Raw genomic sequence first — 23,529 nt, forward strand, 5'->3', positions numbered from 1 at the left:
ACATAATTTAGTTAAGTTGATGTAACACTTCCCAGTGTATTTTTCCTCTGCTCCCCACTTCATCCATTGCTCGAGATTGTCAGTTGTGTTGATGGAGTTTGTGATGTCCCCCGGGATTTGAACCGGTGTCCTTGAAGTGAAAAGTTCTTTACTTGCACTGCCAATTCCCTGCATCACTCATCCCCCTTTAACGTCATTTTTATAAGGGTGATGAAGGAGGCAATTGTTCAGGCTTCCAGGTCAAGAGTAGTTGTGTGGCTAAACAGGGACTCCTAGTGGCCTGAACAAGAAAAGGTTACAGCAGGGAGAAATAAGATAAAGTCTCTTCCAAGTCCCATCTGCCCCCACTTTTCCTCCCTCTCTCTCCTCTCACGCTCTGAGATTTCAAGATCCATCCAGGTTCTATCTACCTGACTGGTGTAAATCAGGACCCGGAGAGCAGCACCAGGTAGGATATAAATCAAGGGTTACTAAAATAAGAGCGATGACCTCCACTGACATGTAGAACACCCTCCATTTGTCTCATGGAAGAAACCCCATTCAGAATGGGTGAGACATAATTGATTTGGAAAGGAAAGGGGAAGGGAGGTGAGGTGGAGGATGTTACTGGAGATAAGCCTTGGGCTTCTCAGCTAGTTGAAAATTCTCCATCAAAGTTTTTCTCAGGGGAAACAAAAATATTTGCATTATTTTTTCATTCAGGTTGGGTTAGTTTTTGTTTGTTTTCTAATGAAAAAATTAGAAAGAAAATATTTAAAATTTTTCTTTTTTAAAAAAAGTTTTTCTTTTGAGGGGAAATAGTCATTTTCTCTCACTTTCTGACTTTTTTCCATTGGAAAGCAGGAGGAGTGTGGGTGGGGAATGAGAAAAAATTAAAAATTGAACAAAAATTCCATTTTATTTTACTTTTTCCTCAGTTTTTCCAGTGGCTTAACTTTTCCCTTCTTTTATTAGTAGAAAAAGTAATAAAGTGAGAGAAAGTAGGTTTTCCGCACAAAATGAAACAATCTTTTAATTTTTTTTTAAATTGAAAATGTTTGCAAAATTTTTCATTAAGAAAACAATACATTACCACTACTGAAGAAAAACATTAATTTCTTTTAATTTGTGTGTGTGTGTGTGTGTGTGTGTGAGTGAGAGAGAGAGAGAGAGAGAGAGAGAGAGAGTGAGAGAGAGAGAGAGAAATATTCTTGTCTTTTTTAACCTACTCCACTGGGGCTACTAAACGATGGTTACTGGATTGGTGGTTGGCTGGTTTTGCTTTACAGCTCAGGAGAAAAATCATCCTCCCTTTTGTGCTCCAGCTGCTTCTGGTCAGCAGGTGGAAGCAGTGGTGTGGGGCAGCCAGCATTGCCCTGTCTTTGCACAGTACCATTTCTGTGTGCACAGCTGCAATGCATTCTCAGTGGAGTTGCAATGGTATAATTAAGAGCAGATCTGACCCTGGCTCAGCAGGTCTGACAGCAACACAAAATAGTAAAACCTTATTTGTGTCATTAGAGTAAGTAGCTGTGAGCTAACCTTTAGGACCCAAACTCTCACATCCTCTTGTGCTGTCACTACAATGGCAGGCAAGCTGCATGTCTGTGAAAACTTGTGTGAAGAGACTGTACCAGTGACTGTGAAAACACCATCTAACTTTATTTTGAGTAGGGCACGCTGTACCCCAAATCACTCTGCAGAGTTACATCAGACAAGAGAGCAAGGGGAATAAATTGCAGGAAACAGAATGAGCGTGCATTGGATGATGAAAGACCAAAGTGGTCAGAGTCAAGATTCAATAGACTCCTTGAGACCCCTTTGCAATTACCATGGGAGAATATTAAAATACTCAGCGCACTTATCAAGCACTTGCTATGTTCAAGGCACATTACAAACATGAAAGCCTCACAACATCCCTGTGAGATAGGTCAGTATTAATATCTCCATTACACAGATAAATAACTGAAGCAGATTGGCATGTGTCTCAATCTAAGGTCACACAGTGAGCCGGTGTCAGAGCCTGTATTAAAACTCAGGAGATTCTGGTTCCCAAACCCTTGGCTCATATCACTAGACCACCCGTTTCGTTCCCCTCTAAACTCTGACTCAGGATGACAAAGTCCTGTAACATTCCTATTATATACATCCGAAGAAGTGGGTTGTAGCCCACGAAAGCTTATGCTCTAATAAATTTGTTAGTCTCTAAGGTGCCACAAGTACTCCTGTTCTTTTTGCGGATACAGACTAACACGGCTGCTACTCTGATTCCTATTATATTGTGTTCCTATTCCCCCCACCCTAAAGTCAAGCTGTAGTATTTTCCCCAACATCAACTCTGATTTTCCAGAAGAGAGGCAGGAAAGAAAGATGCTATTCTTTCTTCTAGCAAACAATCAGCTCCAATCTGACACACCCTGGACATCAACCAAACCCTTACGGACCCTTTACCACCCCACCCCAAATCTTGGGGAGAAGACCTGAGTGCAAATAAGATGTAAAATCAGTGGTTTAATGTAGTGGAGGAAGCCAGAGAACTTTCCTCCTTTTAACAAAGTTCCCTGGCCCTAAGCATTCAGTAACTTTCTAGCCAGGGAATGTACACTTATCATTATAGATCTTTTTATTGTTTTCATTATCATTTGTTAGGTATGTTACAATCCACTATTTACCTTGATCTGCAGCTTCAAGACTTTTGTGGAGCCCCTTTACCCCTGATCCCCATCCTTCAGGATGCTCACAAATTAATCACTGCATAAATCAGTTAGATAATTGCTTTGCTGAGGGTTTCTGCAACAAAGGCCAGAGCTCAATTTGCTAAAGAAGCAGAAGGTGACACAGTTCCCCTTGAACAAATAAAGGAATGAGTTTAGAATATTTATCAGAGGAGAAGACAGACAGGAAGGAGGGTTTCCCTTGGTGAAGGGTCACCGTTGAAGCAGTCCAGCTCTATCTTCTGCACTCCTGCTTGCATGAAAATGCTGGTTCCCTACTGAACATTCCCCACTTCATATTCCGATTCCATTGCGTTCACAAGGATCTTGTATTCAATGTTTTCCTTTATGCTTATTGTCTCATATTCATTCTCTTTCACAGGCTGTGTTGTGTAGTTGTTTTTGACTGTGGGTTTTCCCTCCTCATACATGCACTTGCCATTGACTCCTGAACAAGTCTGTCTTCTCGCGTCATTCCTCGTGTTTTGACTGAAACAAAAGTCCAACATTAATGGGAGGAAGGAGCCAGGGGAGACTCGACATCTTCAGATTCTAATCTCATTTAAACCAGAGCAGGGTAAATCCAGAGTCATTCCACTAACTTCAGTGGAGTGACTCTGGATTTGCAGTGGGGTATTTGAGATCAGGCTCTGGGCCTCTGCTTTTGAATGACAGAGGAATATTAGCTGTGGAATAACAAGACTCCTGATACTAATCCAGGGACGTTATGGAAGGCTGTGCAAGTTGGTTTAAAGAGACATGCAACAATGATGAGAGAGTCACATACAAAAAAGTGGCAACCAAGAACAATCAGCAGAGAATTTGGCTCCAACGTTAGCTGACATTACCATACTGACCTCAATGGGGCTACACCCATGGGGAATGTGGCTGTTGGAGAATAAACGATAGAACAAATAGTGGACCAATTGCAACACATGGACCAAATGCAACTGATAAAGTTCTCTGGCCACATCTGTACAGTGAAGGTGCAACCAACGAAGAGCAGTCCCATCATGCAGTGCACAATATTGGTCAGAGTTAGACCTTATTTTAACATACTGCTGTATAAACCTCACTGATAGAACAGCACCTGGACAAATTCCATTGGCAGAATATCACACTGCAACATACACTCATATGATCACTTTCCTTGGCATCTGGATAAGTAGTTCCCACATTACGTATTGCTTTTATTGTCGGGGCCTTTAAATTGGCAGCTTGTCTTGTGTATGTGTGTCAGTAAATGGAAGAGTAGGACACAGGGGTTCAAATTTAGGATTAGGATGGTCCAGGAAGAAATACCAGGGAGTAATGGAAGGAGGTTCAGCAAAGGACAGTTTGGATGAACATCAGGAAATGGTTCTCAACGGGGAGACCCATTCAACTGGGATATTATCCCAAGGGAAGAGCTAGAAATTCCTGTTCTTTAGATTCTGGACAAAACACTGTGAATTCACTACAGAGGAAAATCATGCACTGGTCTCTTTGGTGAAGGAACAGAGAATCCAATAGGTCTTTTCCAACTCTAATTTTGGTGTGATTCTAAGATATCATTCAAGAACATTTCTATCGCTGTCCCCTGTGTGAATAACTAAACCTTCATGCTGTCAATCACATACACCATTAAGCTATTCAAACCTCTTCTCCTGTATAACCAAAGAGGACATTCATTCTTCACTTGGCAAATAGTTTTCTTGCCACAGAAATCAATATTACAACACCAGAAGTTCTCTCAGCATGACAGGTGATGAACCTTACTCACTATGTTACTTCATACGGATTATCTGAAAAAAAGAATAAAACACAAATGTGAAAATTTTGCATTTTTATTACCCCACAGAGAAAATCAGTTTTATTTAAAAAATGTGCTCATTGAAAGAAGATTTAATAATGATAAATGGCACTTACATAGCACTGTTTAAAGTTTTCATAGTACTATACAGACATTAATAAATCCACTCAAGCACCCTGCTAAGTAAGTTTTTTGTTACCATTTTACAGATGGGAAAATGGAGGCACAGAGTGGTTAATGACCAGCTGAAAGTCACAGCTGAGCTGGGATTAGAAACCAGGAGGTCTCACCTCCCAGCCTTGTGTTCAGTCCATTACATCTTGCTGCCCCTCCCTGACTGATATTTCTGTACAACAATTATTGAAAAAAAATTGCCATTTCTGAAATGAACACTAGAAAGCTCTTACGATTGGGACTGAATGTATTGTGCCCGCCCAGCTAAGGAGCAGACACTAAAGTGGATTTAGCCTCTGGTGACTGGTTATCTGGGGCCAGGAGCGGCGCCAGGGTTTTTGCCGCCCTAGGCAACAGCGCTCCTCCTCTGAGTAGTTGGCGGCGGGGGTCCTTCTGCTCCGCATCTTCAGGGCACTTCGGCGGCGGGTCCCGGAGCGAGTGAAAGACCCGCTGCTGAATTTCCGCCGAAGTCCCGGAGCGGAAGGACCCCCCCCGCCGCCGAATTTCTGCCGAAGACCCGGAGTGGAAGGACTCCCCGCCGCCGAATTTCCACCGAGGGCGGCAAAATGCCGCCCCTCAAATCCTGCCGCCCTAGGCGACCGCCTAGGGTTGCCTAGTGGAAGTGCCGGCCCTGTCTGGGGCCCAGATTCTCTGTCTCCTGCACATGACCTCTCTTGGTCTCTTGTATGCAGGCAATGGCTCCACCAAGTGAGGCAAGAGGAAGCGGTTACCTCCTGATTCACCAGTAGGATCCATGTTGAGCTGGTCTCAGCCAGGAATCACCTACTCAAGTTCTACAGTTAGTAGGAGATATGCTGAGGATTGGTGTCACCTGGAGGCTGCTTTTAGAGAATGGAACCATGCTGATTTCCTAGCAACCATCTCTGGGGTACACACTTGCAAGATGTGCATTCACAGTCCTGCAATGGATAGACAGTGTACCCTCAGTTCAGTGCTCATAGGAAATCTAGGAAGGCAGGCACTGTGATTATGATTACCCTGTCCATTCCCTTCCTTGATAGAACATGCCTGCCCCCTTGTGTTCAAATATGAGAAGTGACTCATTTTCCTTTCGTTGTATTGCATCAGTATTCTAATTTGGGGCCAGCTCATTCCTTCCAGTCTATATGCTGGATGGAGGAAAGCTGCTTAGAATATTATTTCTTCTTACTGAATGTCCATGTATGTAAGCTAGGCCAGTGAGTAGCCTGTGGGAGTGCAATGTGACTACTGGCCTGCTGGGAAGACCCCATCTATCTGGAGTGAGTTACACCTAATCACTCACCCTCCTTGGTCTTTCTCCTGCACAAGACGACAGCGACGACAACAAAAACCACAGCCACACAGAGCACAACGATCAGGATGAGGAGATAGAGGGGCAGGCTGGTCCTCCGCGGGGCTAGATCAAAACAGCACAAGCTGAGGTTTCAAGCAAGGAAGCAGTTCTGCTTTGTAATTAATAAAAACAGCCACAACCACAATGATGGACCTTTCCCTTGGGAGCTGAATGTACTGACTGAGGCCTGGGTTATGTGGTTTTTGTTTGTGTCCCTTCCTCATACTGAGTCAGCCAGCTGGGCCAAAGGGGCTCAGAGCAGAGGTAGTGGTTCAGTCCAATCTATTGTCTCACAGCTGGAGTTCCTGCACTTGCCTCCTGCTGTGATATTGTGGTTCATGGTCAGCATCTCCACTCAGAGATGAAAGGAAGCCCCTGCTGACTGAGAAAGTAGGAGCTGTGCAGAGCAGAGCTGTGCAAAACGTTCACATCCAAACATCAAACCATATGAAACTCATCTGGTTTGGGGCCTCATTAAAACTCTAGTTTCAGCTCATCTCATCCAAAGTGTCACCACGGTTCACAGATATTTTGAGACGCTGGGTTTTGTCTCAAAAATCACGTGATATCTACTGTTTCACTGAAAAACTAGGCAAATCATGACAGTTGAGATTTTCAGTACATTTGAATCCTGAAACTCAAAGCAAACATCAGGATTCGGACAAACCCACATGGACCGGAAGCTGGGAAGGAGGTGAACATAAGAACATAAGAATGGCCATACTGGGTCAGACCAAAGGTCCATCCAGCCCAGCATCCTGTCTAACGACAATGTCCAATGCCAGGTGCCCCAGAGGGAGTGAACTTAACAGGTAATGATCAAGTGATCTCTCTCCTGCCATCCATCTCTACCCTCTGACAAACAGAGGCTAGGGACACCATTCCTTACCCATCCTGGCTAATAGCCATGAATGGATTTAACCTCCATGAATTTATCTAGTTCTCTTTTAAACCCTGTTATAGTCCTAGCCTTCACAACCTCCTCAGGCAAGGAGTTCCACGGGTTGACTGTGCGCTGTGTGAAGAACTTCCTTTTATTTGTTTTAAACCTGCTGTCCATTAATTTCATGTGGTGGCCCCTACTTCTTATATTATGGGAACAAGTAAATAACTTTTCCTTATTCACTTTCTCCACACCACTCATGATTTTATATACCTCTATCATATTCCCCCTTAGTCTCCTCTTTTCCAAGCTGAAAAGTCCTAGCCTCTTTAATCTCTCCTCATATGGGACCCGTTCCAAACCCCTAATCATTTTAGTTGCCCTTCTCTGAACCTTTTCTAATGCCAGTATATCTTCTTTGAGATGAGGAGACCACATCTGTATGCAGTATTCAAGATGTGGGCGTACCATGGATTTATATAAGGGCAATAAGATATTCTCTGTCTTATTCTCTAACCCTTTTTTAATGATTCCTAACATCCTGTTTGCTTTTTTTGACTGCCACTGCACACTGCGTGGACGTCTTCAGAGAACTATCCACGATGACTCCAAGATCTCTTTCCTGATTAGTTGTAGCTAAATTAGCCCCCATCATATTGTATGTATAGTTGGGGTTATTTTTTCCAATGTGCATTACTTTACATTTATACACGTTAAATTTCATTTGCCATTTTGTTGCCCAATCACTTCATTTTGTAAGATCTTTTTGAAGTTCTTCACAGTCTGCTTTGATCTTAACTATCTTGAGCAGTTTAGTATCATCTGCAAACTTTGCCACCTCGCTGTTTACCCCTTTCTCCAGATCATTTATGAATAAGTTGAATAGGATTGGTCCTAGGACTGACCCTTGGGGAACACCACTAGTTACCCCTCTCCATTCTGAAAATTTACCATTTATTCCTACCCTTTGTTCCCTGTCTTTTAACCAGTTCTCAATCCATGAAAGGATCTTCCCTCTTATCCCATGACAACTTAATTTATGTAAGAGCCTTTGGTGAGGGACCTTGTCAAAGGCTTTCTGGAAATCTAAGTACACTATGTCCACTGGATCCCCCTTGTCCACATGTTTGTTGACCCCTTAAAGAACTCTAATAGATTAGTAAATCATGATTTCCCTTTACAGAAACCATAGTGACTTTTTCCCAACAATTTATGTTCTTCTATGTGTCTGACAATTTTATTCTTTACTATTGTTTCAATTAATTTACCCGGTACTGACGTTAGACTTACCGGTCTGTAATTGCCGGGATCACCTCTAGAGCCCTTTTTAAATATTGGCGTTACATTAGCTATCTTCCAGTCATTGAGTACAGAAGCTGATTTAAAGGACAGGTTACAAACCATAGTTAATAGTTCCACAATTTCACATTTGAGTTCTTTCAGAACTCTTGGGTAAATGCCATCTGGTCCCAGTGACTTGTTACTGCTAAGTTTATCAATTAATTCCAAAACCTCCTCTAGTGACACTTCAATCTGTGACAATTCCTCAGATTTGTCACCTACAAAGGATAGCTCAGATTTGCGAATCTCCCTAACATCCTCCACCGCGAAGACTGAAGCAAAGAATTCATTTAGTTTCTCTGCAATGACTTTATTGTCTTTAAGTGCTCCTTTTGTATCTCAATCGTCCAGGGGCCCCACTGGTTGTTTAGCAGGCTTCCTACTTCTGATGTACTTAAAAATCATTTTGTTATTACCTTTTGAGTTTTTGGCTAGCTGTTCTTCAAACTCCTTTTTGGCTTTTCTTTTTACATTTTTACACTTAATTTGGCAGTGTTTATGCTTCTTTCCATTTATCTCACTAGGATTTGACTTCCACTTTTTAAAAGATGCCTTTTTATCTCTCACTGCTTCTTTTACATGGTTGTTAAGTCACAGTTGCTCTTTTTTAGTTCTTTTACTGTGTTTTTTTAATTTGAGGTATACATTTAAGTTGGGCCTCTATTATGGTGTCTTTGAAAAGTGTCCATGCAGCTTGCAGGGATTTCACTCTAGTCACTGTACCTTTTAATTTCTGTTTAACTAACCTCCTCATTTTTGCATAGTTCCCCTTTCTGAAATTAAATGCCACAGTGTTGGGCTGCTGAGGTGTTCTTCCCACCACAGGAATGTTAAATGTTATTATATTATGGTCACTATTTCCAAGAGGTCCTGTTATACTAGTTACCTCTTGGACCAGATCCTGCGCTCCACTCAGGACTAAATCAAGAATTGCCTCTCCCCTTGTGAGTTCCTGTACCAGCTGCACCAAGAAGCAGTCATTTAAAGTATCGAGAAATTTTGTCTCTGCATTTTGTCCTGAGATGACATGTACCCAGTCAATATGGGGATAATTGAAATCCCCCACTATTATTGAGTTCTTTATTTTGATAGCCTCTCTAATCTCCCTTAGCATTTCATCGTCACTATCACTGTCCTGGTCAGGTGGTCGATAATAGATCCCTACTGTCATATTCTTATTAGAGCATGGAATTACTATCCATAGAGATTCTATGGAACATGTGGATTCATTCAAGATTTTTACTTCATTTGATTCTACATTTTCTTTCACATATAGTGTCTCTCCCCCTCCCCCGATCTGTTCTGTCCTTCTGATATATTTTATACCCCGGAATGATTGTGTCCCATTGATTGTCCCCACTCCACCAGGTTTCTGTGATGCCTATTAACACGAGGCACTCTAGTTCACCCATCTCATTATTTAGACTTCTAGCATTTGTGTACAAGCTATTGAATGGACCATCTATACACACAGAGAAGCAGTGTGAAATTCTGGATTTTTTTATACCAACAGTTAATTTCCCTGCAACAAAATCTACTGCCAGGTGTCAGCGTAGAACCTCCAGCTTGACTCCTTGACCTCCCCGCCCGCTGCTCGAAAGGTCTCCCCTTTAGGGTGACCAGATCACCCAGGTCAAATATCGGGATGCAGGGGGGGGGGGGGGAGAACGTGGCGGGGGGGGTGTGGCCAAAAAAAAAAAAAGGTGGCAGAGCAAAAAGAAAAACCAACCCCCCCCCCTTCCTCCACAAGTGCTGGAGGGAGGCCCCGGAGACGCAGGGGGAGCCCCGTCCTGCTCGGGTCCCGCAGGGGAACGAACGGGGCTGGGCTGCCGATGCTCCGCCCCGGGGCCGCCGCGGGATTGCACCAGCTGGGCAGCCAGCCCAGACGTGACTGGCCAGGGGCTGGGCGCAGCGTTGGGTCCCCGCAACAGGCCCGGGGGGTTCGGGCCCGGGCGCGAGAGCCGCAGCCGCCGAGCTTGGTCATCGGCTGCTTCCTCCCCCCGCGGCAGTGGGAGCTGCAGCAGCGGCTGCTCCCGAGTCCCGCTGCCCAGGGGGGAGAACAGCCGCCGCCTGGCCCCGCGGGATGCCCCCCTACTCTCCCTACCGCCCGACTGAGTCCTGCCTGCACTCAGGGCCAGGCCGGACTCTCACTCACCCCGGCCCCGCGCTTCCCCTGTGTCTCCGGGGCCTCCCTCCAGCGCTTGTGGAGGGAGGAGGAATGGCGAGCCTGGGGAAGAGGCGGGGATTCGGGGAGGGAGCCAATGGGGGAAGGAGGGGGCGGAGTCGGGGCGGGGGGGGGGGCGCGAGCACTTCCGGGCTCTGGAGCATTTGCTTGTTTGTCCAGTGTCCCGACCTAACATCGGTTGGGACGCGGGACAAACAAGGAAATATCGGGACAGTCCCGATAAAATCGGGACATCTGGTCACCCTACTCCCCTTACCCGTTGTCACTTCATGCGTTTCTGGAACTCGCACGTCACTCCCAGTTGCCAATGTTGTCGTGATCAGATCTGCAAACCAAGCAAGGTTCAGGTGATCATAATGGTTTACGAGTCATTCAGCATCAGAAAGAAATCTGATTCTGGTCTATGAAGCAGCTGCAAGACTGGAGGGCATTTCCCTGTTTAGCCTAATAAGCCAGTGAAACAAATCCTTTAGAGCCAGTGCTGCCCATTTACCTGCCGGGTGACAGTCCCTTCTGGATAGAAAATGAAAGGCCCTGCTGTGATACCTTTGAGCCCCCCTAAACCACTGGGGTGATAGGGGCATGATTAATGCCTCTGATTAATTTATGCCATACCAAATGGAGCTAAGGAAATCCATAACTCCCCATGGCATGTCCCCAAGTGTTAGAATGGCTGCCATTACATGGAGACTGTAACCAAGTAGTCCAGCAGCATGAGGACATGTCTCCCAAGGAGCAAGGGAGAGAGGAGCTGGAAGTCACCTAGAGCAGCAGAGGTCATTTCCAGCAAGCCACATGCCTCAGCAGCCTACAGACCATCTGCTAAAAACTGGCTGCAAATGAGTGAACATGTCACATAGTCATCTCCTCCTCTATATCATTCACATACAACCACAATGAAAATATCACTTCATGTCCAGTCTCCAAGCTGCTTCCGATTCAGTGCTGAGCAGGCCTCACCTCTTTCTGAGACAGGCTTGGCCGTGGTGTTCGCCTTGTTCTCAGAGCTGGGTACTGTGGTTGCTGGTTTTGTGAGGTCTGTGAGAGAAATGACCACACATCAGATTCTGCTACTCCTTCAATTTACAAATTGGATAAATACAAAATCTTTAGGGGGAAGTTGGAAGCCTCCTATAATGCACTTTATTGTGCAATACTATACCACTGGAGGGTGCATGACATTTCTCTGACCCCAGCCAGTGAGCTGAGTGATCCTAAAGCATGCGGATTGACAGCCATTGTTGTTTTAACCTAGCGAGTGTCACTATAAATGTCTAATCCTTTTAAAAACCCTCTAAGCCATTTGCCTCATTATCATCCTGCAGCTGGGAGTGTCTCAGAGACCACCAAGCACTAGTCTGGGGCACTTACCCCTCACAGTCAGCTGCACTGCATCACTCTGCTGTATAACTTGTGAACTTGCTTTGTTTTCTGCTTCGCAGTAATATTTCCCCGTGTCAGACGTTCGCAGAGAATCAAACATGAGTACGGCGTGATTGCTCACATGCACTGCGTTTCCTCCTGGCTCTCCTTTGAACCAGCGGTAGATGATGGGTGGGGACCCATTGGCAGAGCAGGTCAGGCTTGTCCTAGCCCCTTTTGGTACAGTGAATCCCAGATTGCCTGGTCTGATGATGGGTTTAGTCACTGCAACTGAAAGACAGAAGGAAAGGGATTTGGGTCAGTAGTTAAGAACTCCATAGCATTCATCACCACACAATTTTGACAGGGTTCCGTGCCCCCTTTTCTGGTTTATGTCCTACCCCCAGTCTCACATTTTGACCACTATGTTTTTGGAGCAGTCAGCCATTTTGAAAAAAAAATATTTTTTATGGGGAACATTAGGGGTGTGTGTGTGTGTGTGTGTTTTAACATGTTAAGGTTAGAAGAAAATAGGGTTTATTTACACATTCTTAGAGAAAAATATCTTTATAGGCATTTTTAAGTGGATTATCACCAAGTGATAAAGAAAGGAAAAATGTTAGAAAAGAGAGAGTTTTAAAACTGCAAAAAAGAGACATGTTAACAGGTCTTTTTAGAGAAAATAATTATGCATTTTTTTGAAAGAAAGGTATTAAATATATTAATTTAAAAAGAAAATATTGTTTATGCACTCATATTATTTTGCCATAAAGTCTGAAAAATAATTGTGTGCCTTTTGAAATAAAGTACAGAGCATGCATTTTTAGAGAAAATAAACAAGACACAAAGTGAGACAAAACAGCTAAGAAAAGCAAAAGCATCTTAGCCAGTTACAGAAAAAGGAAAAATAAAGGGAGAGAGAAAGATGTAAAGCAGGGGTGGGCAAACTTTTTGGCCCGAGGGCCACATCTGGGTATGGAAAGTGTATGGCGGGCCATGAATACTCACGGTTCCTGGTCAATGGGAGCTGCGGGGGCGGCGCTTTGGGCAGGAGCAGTGTGTGGAGCCCCCTGGCTGCCCCTATGCATAGGAGCCAGAGGGGGCACTTGCCGCTGCTTCCTGGAGCCATGCGGAGCCACAGCATGTGTGGAGCAGGGCAAGCCCCAGACCTCGCTCCCCGTCAGGAGCTCAAGGGCCAGTTTAAAATGTATCAAGGGCTAGATGCGGCCCCCGGCCGTAGTTTGCCTACCTCTGATGTAGAGCATCAAGAAGGCCTCTGTCACTGAGCACATGGCAGAGAGAAGAGAAAACCATCTAACTCCTGCAGCTACCTCTAGACAAATGCCAACAATTCTGGGGGACAAGGTGGGTGAGGTAATATCTTTTAATGGATTGACTGCTGTTACTGAGAGAGACAAGCTTGTGAGCTACACAGATCTGGTCCCTTGAAATATGCGTTAACTACTCATGCTACACAATCTATTCCACCTTGTGTTTAGTTGTGACATTCTGAGTTAATTTCACAGACCTGAAGATGTTTACAGGCTAAGAGACTTTTGCTTTTTTGGGTTGTTCTCTCTCACTTTGTGTCTTGTTTATCTTCTCTAATATACATGCTCTATTCTTTATTTCAAAAGACATACAATTATTGTTCACACCTTTTTTCAAAGTAACCTAAATGTATAAGCAATATTTTTTCCTAAAAACTAATATTTAATACCTTTATTTCTAAAAATGCATAAAATATTTTTTCTCTGAAAAGATTTCAACATATTTAAGAGACTTTTCTCTTCTTTGCAATTTTAAAACTCTCTCTTTTTGGACACTTTTCCAAGAGAGTATAGCTGGGGTCTGCACCATCACAGGCATGAATTCCACCCTCTGGCTTGTTTTCCCCGCATTAGGGTAGGACTAGTGCCAGTTAGGGTTGCCAACTTTCTACTTACACAAAACCAAACACCCTTGCCCTGCCCCTGCCCCACTTCCGAGGCCCCGCCCATGCCCTGCCCCTTCTCTGAGGCCCCGCCCCCGCTCACTCCATCCCCTCTCCCTCTGTTGCTCGCTCTCCCCACCGTCACTCACTCACTCATTTTCACCGGGCTGCCTCAGGGGCCTGGGGTCTGGGAGGGGGTGAGGGCTCCACCTGGGGTTGCCGGCTCCAGTGTGGCGCCAGGAATGAGGGATTTGGGGTGCAGGAGGGGGCTCCAGGCTGGGGGGTGGAGCCAAGGGGTTCGGAGTATGGGAGGGGGCTCCCAACTGAGGCAGGGGGTTGGGGTGTGAGAGGAGGTATGGGCTCTGGGCTGGGGGTGCAGGTTCTGGAGTGTGGTCAGAAATGAGGGGTTCAGGGCATAGGCGTCGACTTCTGCTTGCACCGGTGGGTGCTCGACCCCCCTCTGCCCTTGGCCCTGCCCCGACTGCACCCCCGCTCCGCATCCTCCTGCCCCTGCCCGCCCCCATTCCAACCCCTTCCCCAAATTCCCCATCCCAACTCCGCCCCCTCCCTGCCCCTATTCCAACTCGTTCCCCAAATTCCCACCCTGGCCCTGCCTCCTCCCCTAAGCGTGCCACATTCCAACTCCTCCCCCCTCCCTCCCGGACCTTGCTACGCTGCCAAACAGTTGTTTGGCGCCAGCAAGCGCTGGGAGGTAGGCGGAGGAGTGGGGATGCAGCACGCTCACGGGAGGAGGTGGAGGAGGAGGTGAGGTGGGGTTGGGGGGCGGGGAGGGGAGTTTGGCTGCCGGTGGGTGCAGAGCACCCACTAATTTTTCCCCATGGGTGCTCCAGCCCTGGGGCACCCATGGAGTCGGCGCCTATGGTTAAGGGTGCGGGAGGGGGCTCTGGGCTGGGACGGGGGTTGGTGTAAGGGGGGGCGGGCTCCGGCTGGGGGTGCAGGCTCTGATGTGGGGCCGGGGATGAGGGATTTGGGGTGCAGGAGTGGGCTCCGGGCTGGGGGGTTTGGAGTGTGGGAGGGGGCTCTGGCCTGGGGCAGGGGGTTGGGGTGTGGGAGGGTGTGAGGGCTCCGGCTGGAGGTGTGGGCTCTGGGATGGGGCAGGGGATGAGGGGTTTGGGATGCAGGAGGGTGCTCCAGGCTGGGATCGAGGGGTTTGGAGGGCGGGAGGGGGATCAGGTCTGGGGCTGGGGCAGGGGGTTGGGGCCTGGGAGGGGGTCAGGGGACAGTCAATGGCCCGCCAGGATCCCTTTTCGACCGGGTGTTCCAGTCAAAAACCGGACACCTGGTCACCCTAGCTGCCAGTTTAGTGAGGAAGAGGCATGGAGCTCGAGAATCCATGGGAAATGCTGGCCCCAACCCTGCGGATGTGAGGAGTCAGTGTGGCGTGGAAGCCCATCTGCATAACCCCATCCCCACCAGATCTAAAGCCAGCTCAGTCAAGTGCTTTATGACTGACAAATGCTACACAGGTGCAAGGGTTTATTACTGGATTTACCTTTAATAACCTTAACTGTAGTGGTTCTCTCCTTTGTCAGCAGGCTGTTGTTCTGGGCTCTCCAGGTGACTTTGCAAGTGTAGTGTCCACGGTCTGTTATTTCAAGCTTCTCAATTTCAAGAGAGACATCCCCTGGCCTGTATTTTGGGACGCTGACCCTATCTCTGTACAGTGACAACATGATGTGATCACCAGAGCTATCCCTTCGAAAGACGGTAGCAAGGTTTTGATCTCGGTCCAGGGTCCAAATGACTGTTTGCTGCACAAAGTCCTGGGAAGGCACATAGACACATGGCAAGGTGATGGAACTCTTCCATGTCCCTTCAATGTCGTGGGTGCCAGTCAGTTCCAGGATGGCTGCAGAAAGCAGGAAATGAGGGGTGGAAATAAAAGAGGAAAGAATATCAGCAACACCAAACCATGCTGGATGCACCACCAAGTTGAGCTCACCAAGCCACAGACAGACAGTCACACCCGACAACCATCTTATATGTGCTGTTTGTTATTACCAACTGAATCCAGGACTGTCAGTCATACCATTGACTGCATCCAGGGGCCTGAACAATCCTTCCAGCTCCCTGGTTATTTTTGTTGCTCTTCTCTGAACTCTCTCCCATTTTCAATACCTTTCTGCTAAGGAGATGTAATAGATCTGAATGTAACATCCCAGCTGTGCTGACCACAGGTCCACAGAAAGGAGCACCATTACCTCCTATTCCCAGGACTGTGGTTACATATTCATATTACCTCTAAGTACAATTGATTGTTTTGGATCTTTCAGCTCCAAGGAGTTCCCTAGTTTTCTGCTTGGACATAGTGCCCCAATACGCTACCATGCAGGTTCCTTTCACAGCATGACTAGCCACTGCTCCTCCCACCCCTTCACGCACACCTGTCCATCATATATGGGAGGAAGGAGGGGAAAAAAGTCATCCCCACTGCTCTAATGCCTTTAGTGTATTTAGGGCCAAATTCTGTATTTAGTTACACCAAGGGAAATCTAGACTGTAGTAGGTTTACTCTGCATTTACACCAGTATACCTGAGATGAGAACCTGCCCTTTTGTCTCAATATTCAATGTGGAACTTGGAAAACAGATGGAAAGTTTCCCAACTCTTAAAGTTTCCATTGGAGCATTTCCATTTGTTTCTCAAATATTGACCAGAGTCTTGCAGTAGTTTTCCTTGAATATTGTGAAATTATTATCAACAGCTATGAATGTATTTTGAATTCACTCATCATTGGCCTTTTAAAATCCTAATGTCCAGTGTCTAAGGCATTAAAGGCATAGAAGCCATCTGTGTTGTGCAAACAAAGTACCAAATAAATACAATGCTCCAGATCCTCGGCTGGTATAAATCTGTGTAGCCCTATTGAGACAAATGACTCTACTGAGATCAATGGAACTACACTGATTTACAACAGCTCAGGATCTGGCATTTTAATACATGCAGCAGAGGACTGTGAATACCCATGTCTAGGAATCAGTTATGGAGAATTATTGGAAAAACTAGAACAATTAGCAGAAGCAAGATTAAAAGGGAGAGTCTTGGTTATAATCTAGACCAGGGCAATGTCACTGAGAGTCATTATCAAGCTCTTGGTACTAAACAGTTCTTTGGCCTGCATTATGTGAAAGTTGGTGGTGGGTCTCTGCCAACTCCTTATCATAGGTGACCACATCCCCATCATTGCCATGCCAATTAGCACTTCTTACCCGCTTGCTGGCAGTCTCCCCAGAGAGGCCAACATTGAACAACTCACAGATAGTGGATTCCCCTCTCATCCTACAAGTCACAGATGTCCCAGACCAACCGACATGACGGGGAGTATTCACGGAGTTTGGGCTGCAGGACGTTACCAGTTATAACAAACCTCGGACATGCCGACATTAGAGATAACGTGCCTGGGCAGATGCAAAGACTGGGATGCATTCTTTGGGAACTATGTCTACTTCAATCATAATGAAAGCCCTGGTGTCAGATTCAGAAAAGATTTGCTTTGAATAATGCAATAATGAGACCTGGAACTGAGGGGGGGAAATACAAATTTGGTCACACAAAGGCCAGATCTCTGACACTGATTTTCAGAAATTTTATGAAAAGTCTCCTAAACAGAACACAAAGCAACAACAACAAAAAAACAACAAGAAAATACTCTAAACTTTGTCCAAAAAATGACAAGAAGCAAACGAACCACAGGAGCTAGCTGGATACAAATAGAAAACTTGAAAACAGGAAGTGGTGAGCACGGTAGCTCTAAATGGAACCTTTTCCAGCTGGGAAGAGCTTAACTTAAGAGTCAGCTTTGGGGCCGTTCTTTTATTTATACTGGAGCAGAGTGAAATATATACAATATATTCCAAATGTTTTGAAAGTCCAAGTTATCTTAGAAATGAAGAATGACACAGCTGGGCTCAAAGGGGGCTGGGCCTTTTAGGGGAGTCGGCTAGCAAAAAACAAATATGATTTAAGGAAGACAGAAGGAAAATAACCATGTTGGAACAGAAGAGCTGAAGTATAACGTATATGCTGAATGGAACAGCCCTGCAGTATGCTCAGTAGTAGCTGGCAGTGTAATCTCCTCAGCTTGTCTGAGTTGAACAGGGTCAGATTTGGGAGAGCTCCAAGAAAAGTAGAGTCTATATTGGGGATTTACAGAACAGTAACTTGGTCTTTTGCTCTTGGTAAAGAGGGACATGTTTTATATGAAAAAACTTGCATTGTTCTCCCTACCTAGCTGTATTTTAAGGAACCTATGTGCTTTGCCCCAACCCTACCCCCTTTCTGGTAAAGTTAACTGGAAACTTAGAAACCTTTACTCCATATTTCCAGAGTGTGCATTGTTGCTTTGTGCTATTAAACAGCTGCAGTGTTTCAGCCCAGAGCTTGCTGCATTTTTCAGAGTGATACGGTTACTATATCCCAAAGGAGAGACTACTAGCTGTGATGGGATAAACAGAGCAAAAGAAAACTGATGCTGAAACATTTCCGAACAGGAAATATTTCCTACCAGTGAGAGCTGTTTAACTGGGTTGTAGCTTCCCAAGGGAAATTATGGGGTTCCCATTGCTAGAGGGATTTAAAACTAAACTGGCCAAAACCACGGAGAACATTTCTCCATTGGTCAAAGGAATGGGCTAACTAACATTCTAGAATAGTACAAATTTTCAAACCTTTTCATTTTCTGGACCATTCCATAAGAGTGGGACAATCTCTTTTAGACCCTCTCCCCTCCTCCTCTCCCGATCCCCCACCTTCCTAATGGCATAAAATTACTCCCTGAATCACTGGTCTCATACAGTAAACCTGTGAACTGGGACAAGAATTCTTTGGGGCGGTCCAGATCTGCATCTGGTCTTCTTGGTTCATGGCCATCTTTGTAAGACGAATCCCAACCAGAGCACTGGATCGGAACGATGGGCAGGTTTGCATTTGGAGCCACAATTCTTATCTCATCTCCAAGTTCTGTGAATCTAGGCTCACTCTTCCAGTTTATCAGATGCCCGTCCAAATTTCAGCCTCATAAATAGTCTGAGAACTGCTGCATCTCATTAGAAAGTGACTTCAGAATTTTCCTCAAAGTCCAGCTCTTACTTTTCGCCCCCCTGGTCCCCTTTTCTGAAAGCCTCCTGTTACTTTTAACTCAGTTTAAAACAGAACTCCAAGTAAGCAACTGAAATAGGACATACATCTAAACTTCTACTTTTGCATCACAAACCAGGACTGGTGCCTTCCCCCACATTCTTTCCTAAAACGTGGGAGTAACTCAGGGCTTCCACACTCACCTTTCAAATCAGTATCAACATTTCCCCCTAGGGTGACCAGACAGCAAGTGTGAAAAATTGGGACAAGGGGTGGGGTGTAATAGGAGCCTATATAAGAAAAAGACCCAAAAATCGGGACTGTTCCTATAAAATCGGGACATCTGGTCACCCAATTTCCCCCTTATCTTGTTTTCCAAGTTCTTCCTAATGCAGTGCAGATTTACTGGTAAAATGTGAGCACATTTGAAACTGCAGCACTATATAAAATGACAGCTCAGATTCTGATCTCAATTACATGAGAGTAGCTAGCGTAACAGAGTTACGGAGATCAGAGTCTGTCTGGAGGTAAGTCATGGGTGCAGCTATAGCCAGCACTGTAATTACAATACCCACCAGTACAATTCTGAAAAGATGTTACGTTCCAAAAGAATGAACATATTCCAACCATACAATGAACTTTTCAGAAACTAAAATGCCAGAGAAGACGCTCTCCCAGTATCCTGAACAATCTTATTTTGTTCTAACTCTGGGCTAGAGTGACCAGATGTCCCGATTTTATAGGGACAGTCCCGATTTTTGGGTCTTTTTCTTGTATAGGCTCCTATTACCCCCCACCCCCGTCCCGATTTTTCACACTTGCTGTCTGGTCACCCTACTCTGGGCACATTACATCTGACAAATTGCTTAATACTGGGCTGTTTGTTACAGTCTCAAAAACATCTCCCAGTTGTATGTGATGCAAAATGACTGTAAATGTGTATTAGCTGCAGAACTAAGGTTCTGGTTTTCACAGCATTTTTAATATTTATTCTTCCATCAACAACATATCTATACAAACAATCAACTAACACACACAGGCATGTCTGCACCTGTAGAGTAACTTTCTCTGAATATGAAAAGCATTTGCATTTACTCACCATTGCAGAAGATGAAGGAATTCACAAGTGCCACTAACCACATTAACTTTTCCATTCTTCACAGGACTGCAGCTACTTCTCTCTTACGCTGAACTCAGTGAGACAGACTCGCTCTGCCAGGATCAGAAGCCAAGTCAGCAATACTTCCTTTTCTTCACTTATTATATCATCTGGGATCTAGAGCTGCTGTTGCTGCTCCTCTCTTTTCCTTCCTTCTTTCACAAAAAATACAAGTTACATTTTACTGGCGGCTGAAGGTGTTGTGTGACTGTTCTACAGATAGGAGAGATCCTAATGGAGGATGGAGTTAATAAGAAGATTCTAATAATCTTTTCTTTTCCATTTCATATTTATCTTGAGTCTATCTACCTTGCTTACCATTCACTTGGGTTTTTTTTCAAGTAACTGCTTCCTTTGAGTCTCTTTATAACTTGCTATTTTTTCTGCCTTCTTCTCTTTCATGTTTTCCATTCTTTTCTCAGGATATATATAACACACACACAAGAACGATGTTAAAAGAACATTTTTGAGGTTGAACAGTCAAACACTCCAAAGTTAGGAAGTACCTGAATTAAGGTTGTGCCACCTGAATTTGGCCTGCTTGACCATATTTATTATGATACAATCTTTAACTACATGAGCACATACTATTTTTCTGTAGGAGTCCCTGCCTTATTCAGTGCACAGGATGGATGGTGCTCACTGAAAATTGTATTTTATCCTTACTGTTCAATGTGTGGGCGCATCCCTTATTTACTGCACACTTTCAAACCTTGCTCTGAAGGCAGAATTATTGATTTTCTCCTGGGCTTTTCGATGGCACTTATCACAATCGTTTTGGAGTGCTTAATTAATATGCCTGTGATGAGGAACAGAGAGATTAAGGTCAAAAGAATCCACTAATTTTGGGTGCCCAATTTAAGACACCTAGGACTTGATTTTTCAAAGTCCTTAGTTTTACATAGTATGTTCTATGTTCAAAGCACAGCTGCCATTGACTTCATTTACAGTGGTGAGTGCTCAGCACTTCTGCAAATGGGACCTCAGGTTATCAAGTCAGGCACTCAGAAAATGAGGAACACACAATTGGCAACCACCATTGAAAAGTTTGGTTTAAATTACTTTCCTAGCATCACTCAGGAGCTCTGTGGCTGAGGCAGGCATAGAATCCTGTTCCCCAGGGCAGCATTTAATTATCTTAACCATGACCTGCTTCTTTCTCTTCCTGCAATCCCCGGCCTTATTTACTACACACTTTCCAGCTTCCACCTCGCAGTTCTCGGACACTTCAGCTAATGAAGGAACTGATAGCGGTAGTAGATTGTCATCCTTCACATGCACCAGAACTAAAAGAGGATGAGACACATACCTACTGGAAAAGTATCACAGTCGAGGAATGGGGTCCATTCCAGGCTCTGAAGAAGGTGTGGTCTAGGGGGCATAGACTCTCCTGTCTATTCCCCCAAGGTTGATCTCTTGTGCCCCATCACCTCCAATCTATCCCTGTCCCAGTCCTGTCTCTTCCCCCCCCCACCCCGTCTCCCTGACCCAGTCTCCCCATCCAACCAGTCAACCACCTTCCCCCTCATCTCACAGTTCTCCCTCCAACTCTCAGTCACAGTTTCTTCCCCCTCCTCCAGTGCCAGTCTCCTTGTCCCAACCAACTCCTTCCCTTCCCCTCATAGGCTGTTCTTATTCTCTTTGCATTCAAATCGGACAGCTTCCTCCTCCAAGCTGCCTTGGCACCAACAAGGAGGTCATCGAAACCAACGGGGAGACAGGCTCCCTGCTCTCAGTTCCAGTTCTTGGACAAATCCTGACCCAGCCCACCTGGAAGCTACGATTACTGGAAAAGTAATTTACCCCATAGCTCTGGGCTGGAGTATGCTCAGTTGCTCTGTGGGGATGGTGCATGTACAGTCCGGTCACAGGTGGAAGCTGTGTGGGGATGGAGCATGCCTAGTCCGGTCAGCCCTGGGAGCTGAGAGAGACTCAAGCATGCTCACGGAGGGCTGAATCTTTGGAGATTTTAGCTTCTAAAATAAAACAAGTCTCCACTGAGCATGTGCAAACTACAGTTGTTTTAAAGTTTATATATTGGCCAAATTTGATCAGATTTTTACAGCAACAGTCAGGGCCAGCTTTAGGCCGATTCCCCCGATTCCCCGGAATTGGGCCCTGCGCCTAAGCGGGCCCCGTGCCCACGCCTAAGAGGGCCCCACGCCTTAGGCGCCTTTTTAATTTTTAAAATTTTTTTACTCACCCGGCGGCGGTCCGCTCCGGGTCTTCGGCAGCATTTCGGTGGCAGGGGTTCCTTTAGTGACCCGGAAGACCCGGAGCCGAGTGAAGGACCCCCCACCGCCGAAGTGCCACCGAAGACCCGGACCGCCACCGGGTATTCGAATCGGGCCCCACAGGTCCTAAAGCCGGCCCTGGCAACAGTAAAGGGCATATTCCTGACACAAAGGCCTCCACCCTGCCAATTTTCAAGTCCCTGTGACAAAGCTGTTCAAAGAAGAGGTTGCCAGAATTTTTTAATATGGGCAAAACAATGCATTTCCCCCTATCCTTGTTCTCTGAAATGGCTGAACTGCTTTGGCTGAAATTTCCCCAAAATATTCACCCTGCTGCAGATGCTCAGCATAGAAAATTTGAGCCCAAACAGCAAATGTATAAGGAGCTGAAAACAGGTTTTAGAACGGGAAGTGAGCTACCTTAAAAACTGGTGGTGCTACCAGCCTTGCCTATAATACATGAACCATAGTGCAGGTGCAATGGTTTATAAAGGAAGCACTTATTGCATTGTTGACCTCATTCCTCTACTTATTCCATTTTCCTGTTCATAGAAAGCAGTGTTACAGAACTGATAAAAAAAGAAGCCACAATACGTTATGTGTATTCTTTTCATTGTAACTCACTATATGTCAGTGGTTCTCAAACTTTTGTACTGGTGACTCCTTTCACATAGCAAGCCTCTGAGTGTGACCCCCCCCCATATAAATTAAAACCACTTTTTAATATATTTAACACCATTATAAATGATGGAGGCAAAGCAGGCTTTGGGATGGAGGCTGACAGCTTGCAACCCCCCATGTAATAACCTCACGATCCCCTGAAGGGTCCCAACCCCCAGGTTGAGAACCCCTGCTATAGGTCATTCTAAATAGCAATAAGTCTGGAATAACAGCAGTAAAATATGTATTTCAGGCTGAACATCTGTTGAAACTTTTTTTTTTTTAATAGAAAGTGGCATTTCTACTAAAGGGAAATTTTCACACACACACAAAAAAATCCATTTCCACCTCCAATTTTTTTGTGTTCAGCAACCAAACACATTGTTTTTTGGTTGCAGAAAACCCAAATATATTCCAAGAAAAAAATTCATTTGAATATTTTCCTTAGAAAAAAATAATAATTTCCCAGCATCTTCTGGTCTATACACAGATCATCAAATAGGATGCCATTAGAGCCCTTCTTACCAAGAACAGAGGATTGCCATATTATTTATGGGCATAAGAAACACGAGCATGTTTTCCCAGGATATACTAATGCAAACTTTATAGCAGCCCTACAACACCACGTTATGTTTTTTGCCAGTTTTATTGTTTGCCTTTGGTTCTTTGAGTCTTAGGCC

General features: G+C 45.2%; 1 protein-coding gene across 1 annotated transcript; it reads right to left on the reverse strand.

The window, feature by feature from the left end:
• Positions 1–2,968: 2,968 nt before the first annotated feature.
• LOC135884050 (V-set and immunoglobulin domain-containing protein 4-like) lies at positions 2,969–19,950 on the reverse strand. The gene is made up of 8 exons (XM_065411342.1): positions 19,896–19,950; positions 15,213–15,569; positions 11,776–12,057; positions 11,365–11,442; positions 10,661–10,729; positions 5,945–6,058; positions 4,456–4,477; positions 2,969–3,182 (listed from the first exon to the last, which is right to left on the reverse strand). Exons 1-8 carry the CDS (start codon positions 19,948–19,950, stop codon positions 2,969–2,971), a joined length of 1,191 nt encoding a protein of 396 aa, XP_065267414.1.
• Positions 19,951–23,529: the final 3,579 nt, after the last annotated feature.

The sequence above is a fragment of the Emys orbicularis genome, chromosome 9, assembly GCF_028017835.1.
Source record: "Emys orbicularis isolate rEmyOrb1 chromosome 9, rEmyOrb1.hap1, whole genome shotgun sequence".
NCBI classification, from domain to species: domain Eukaryota; kingdom Metazoa; phylum Chordata; order Testudines; family Emydidae; genus Emys; species Emys orbicularis.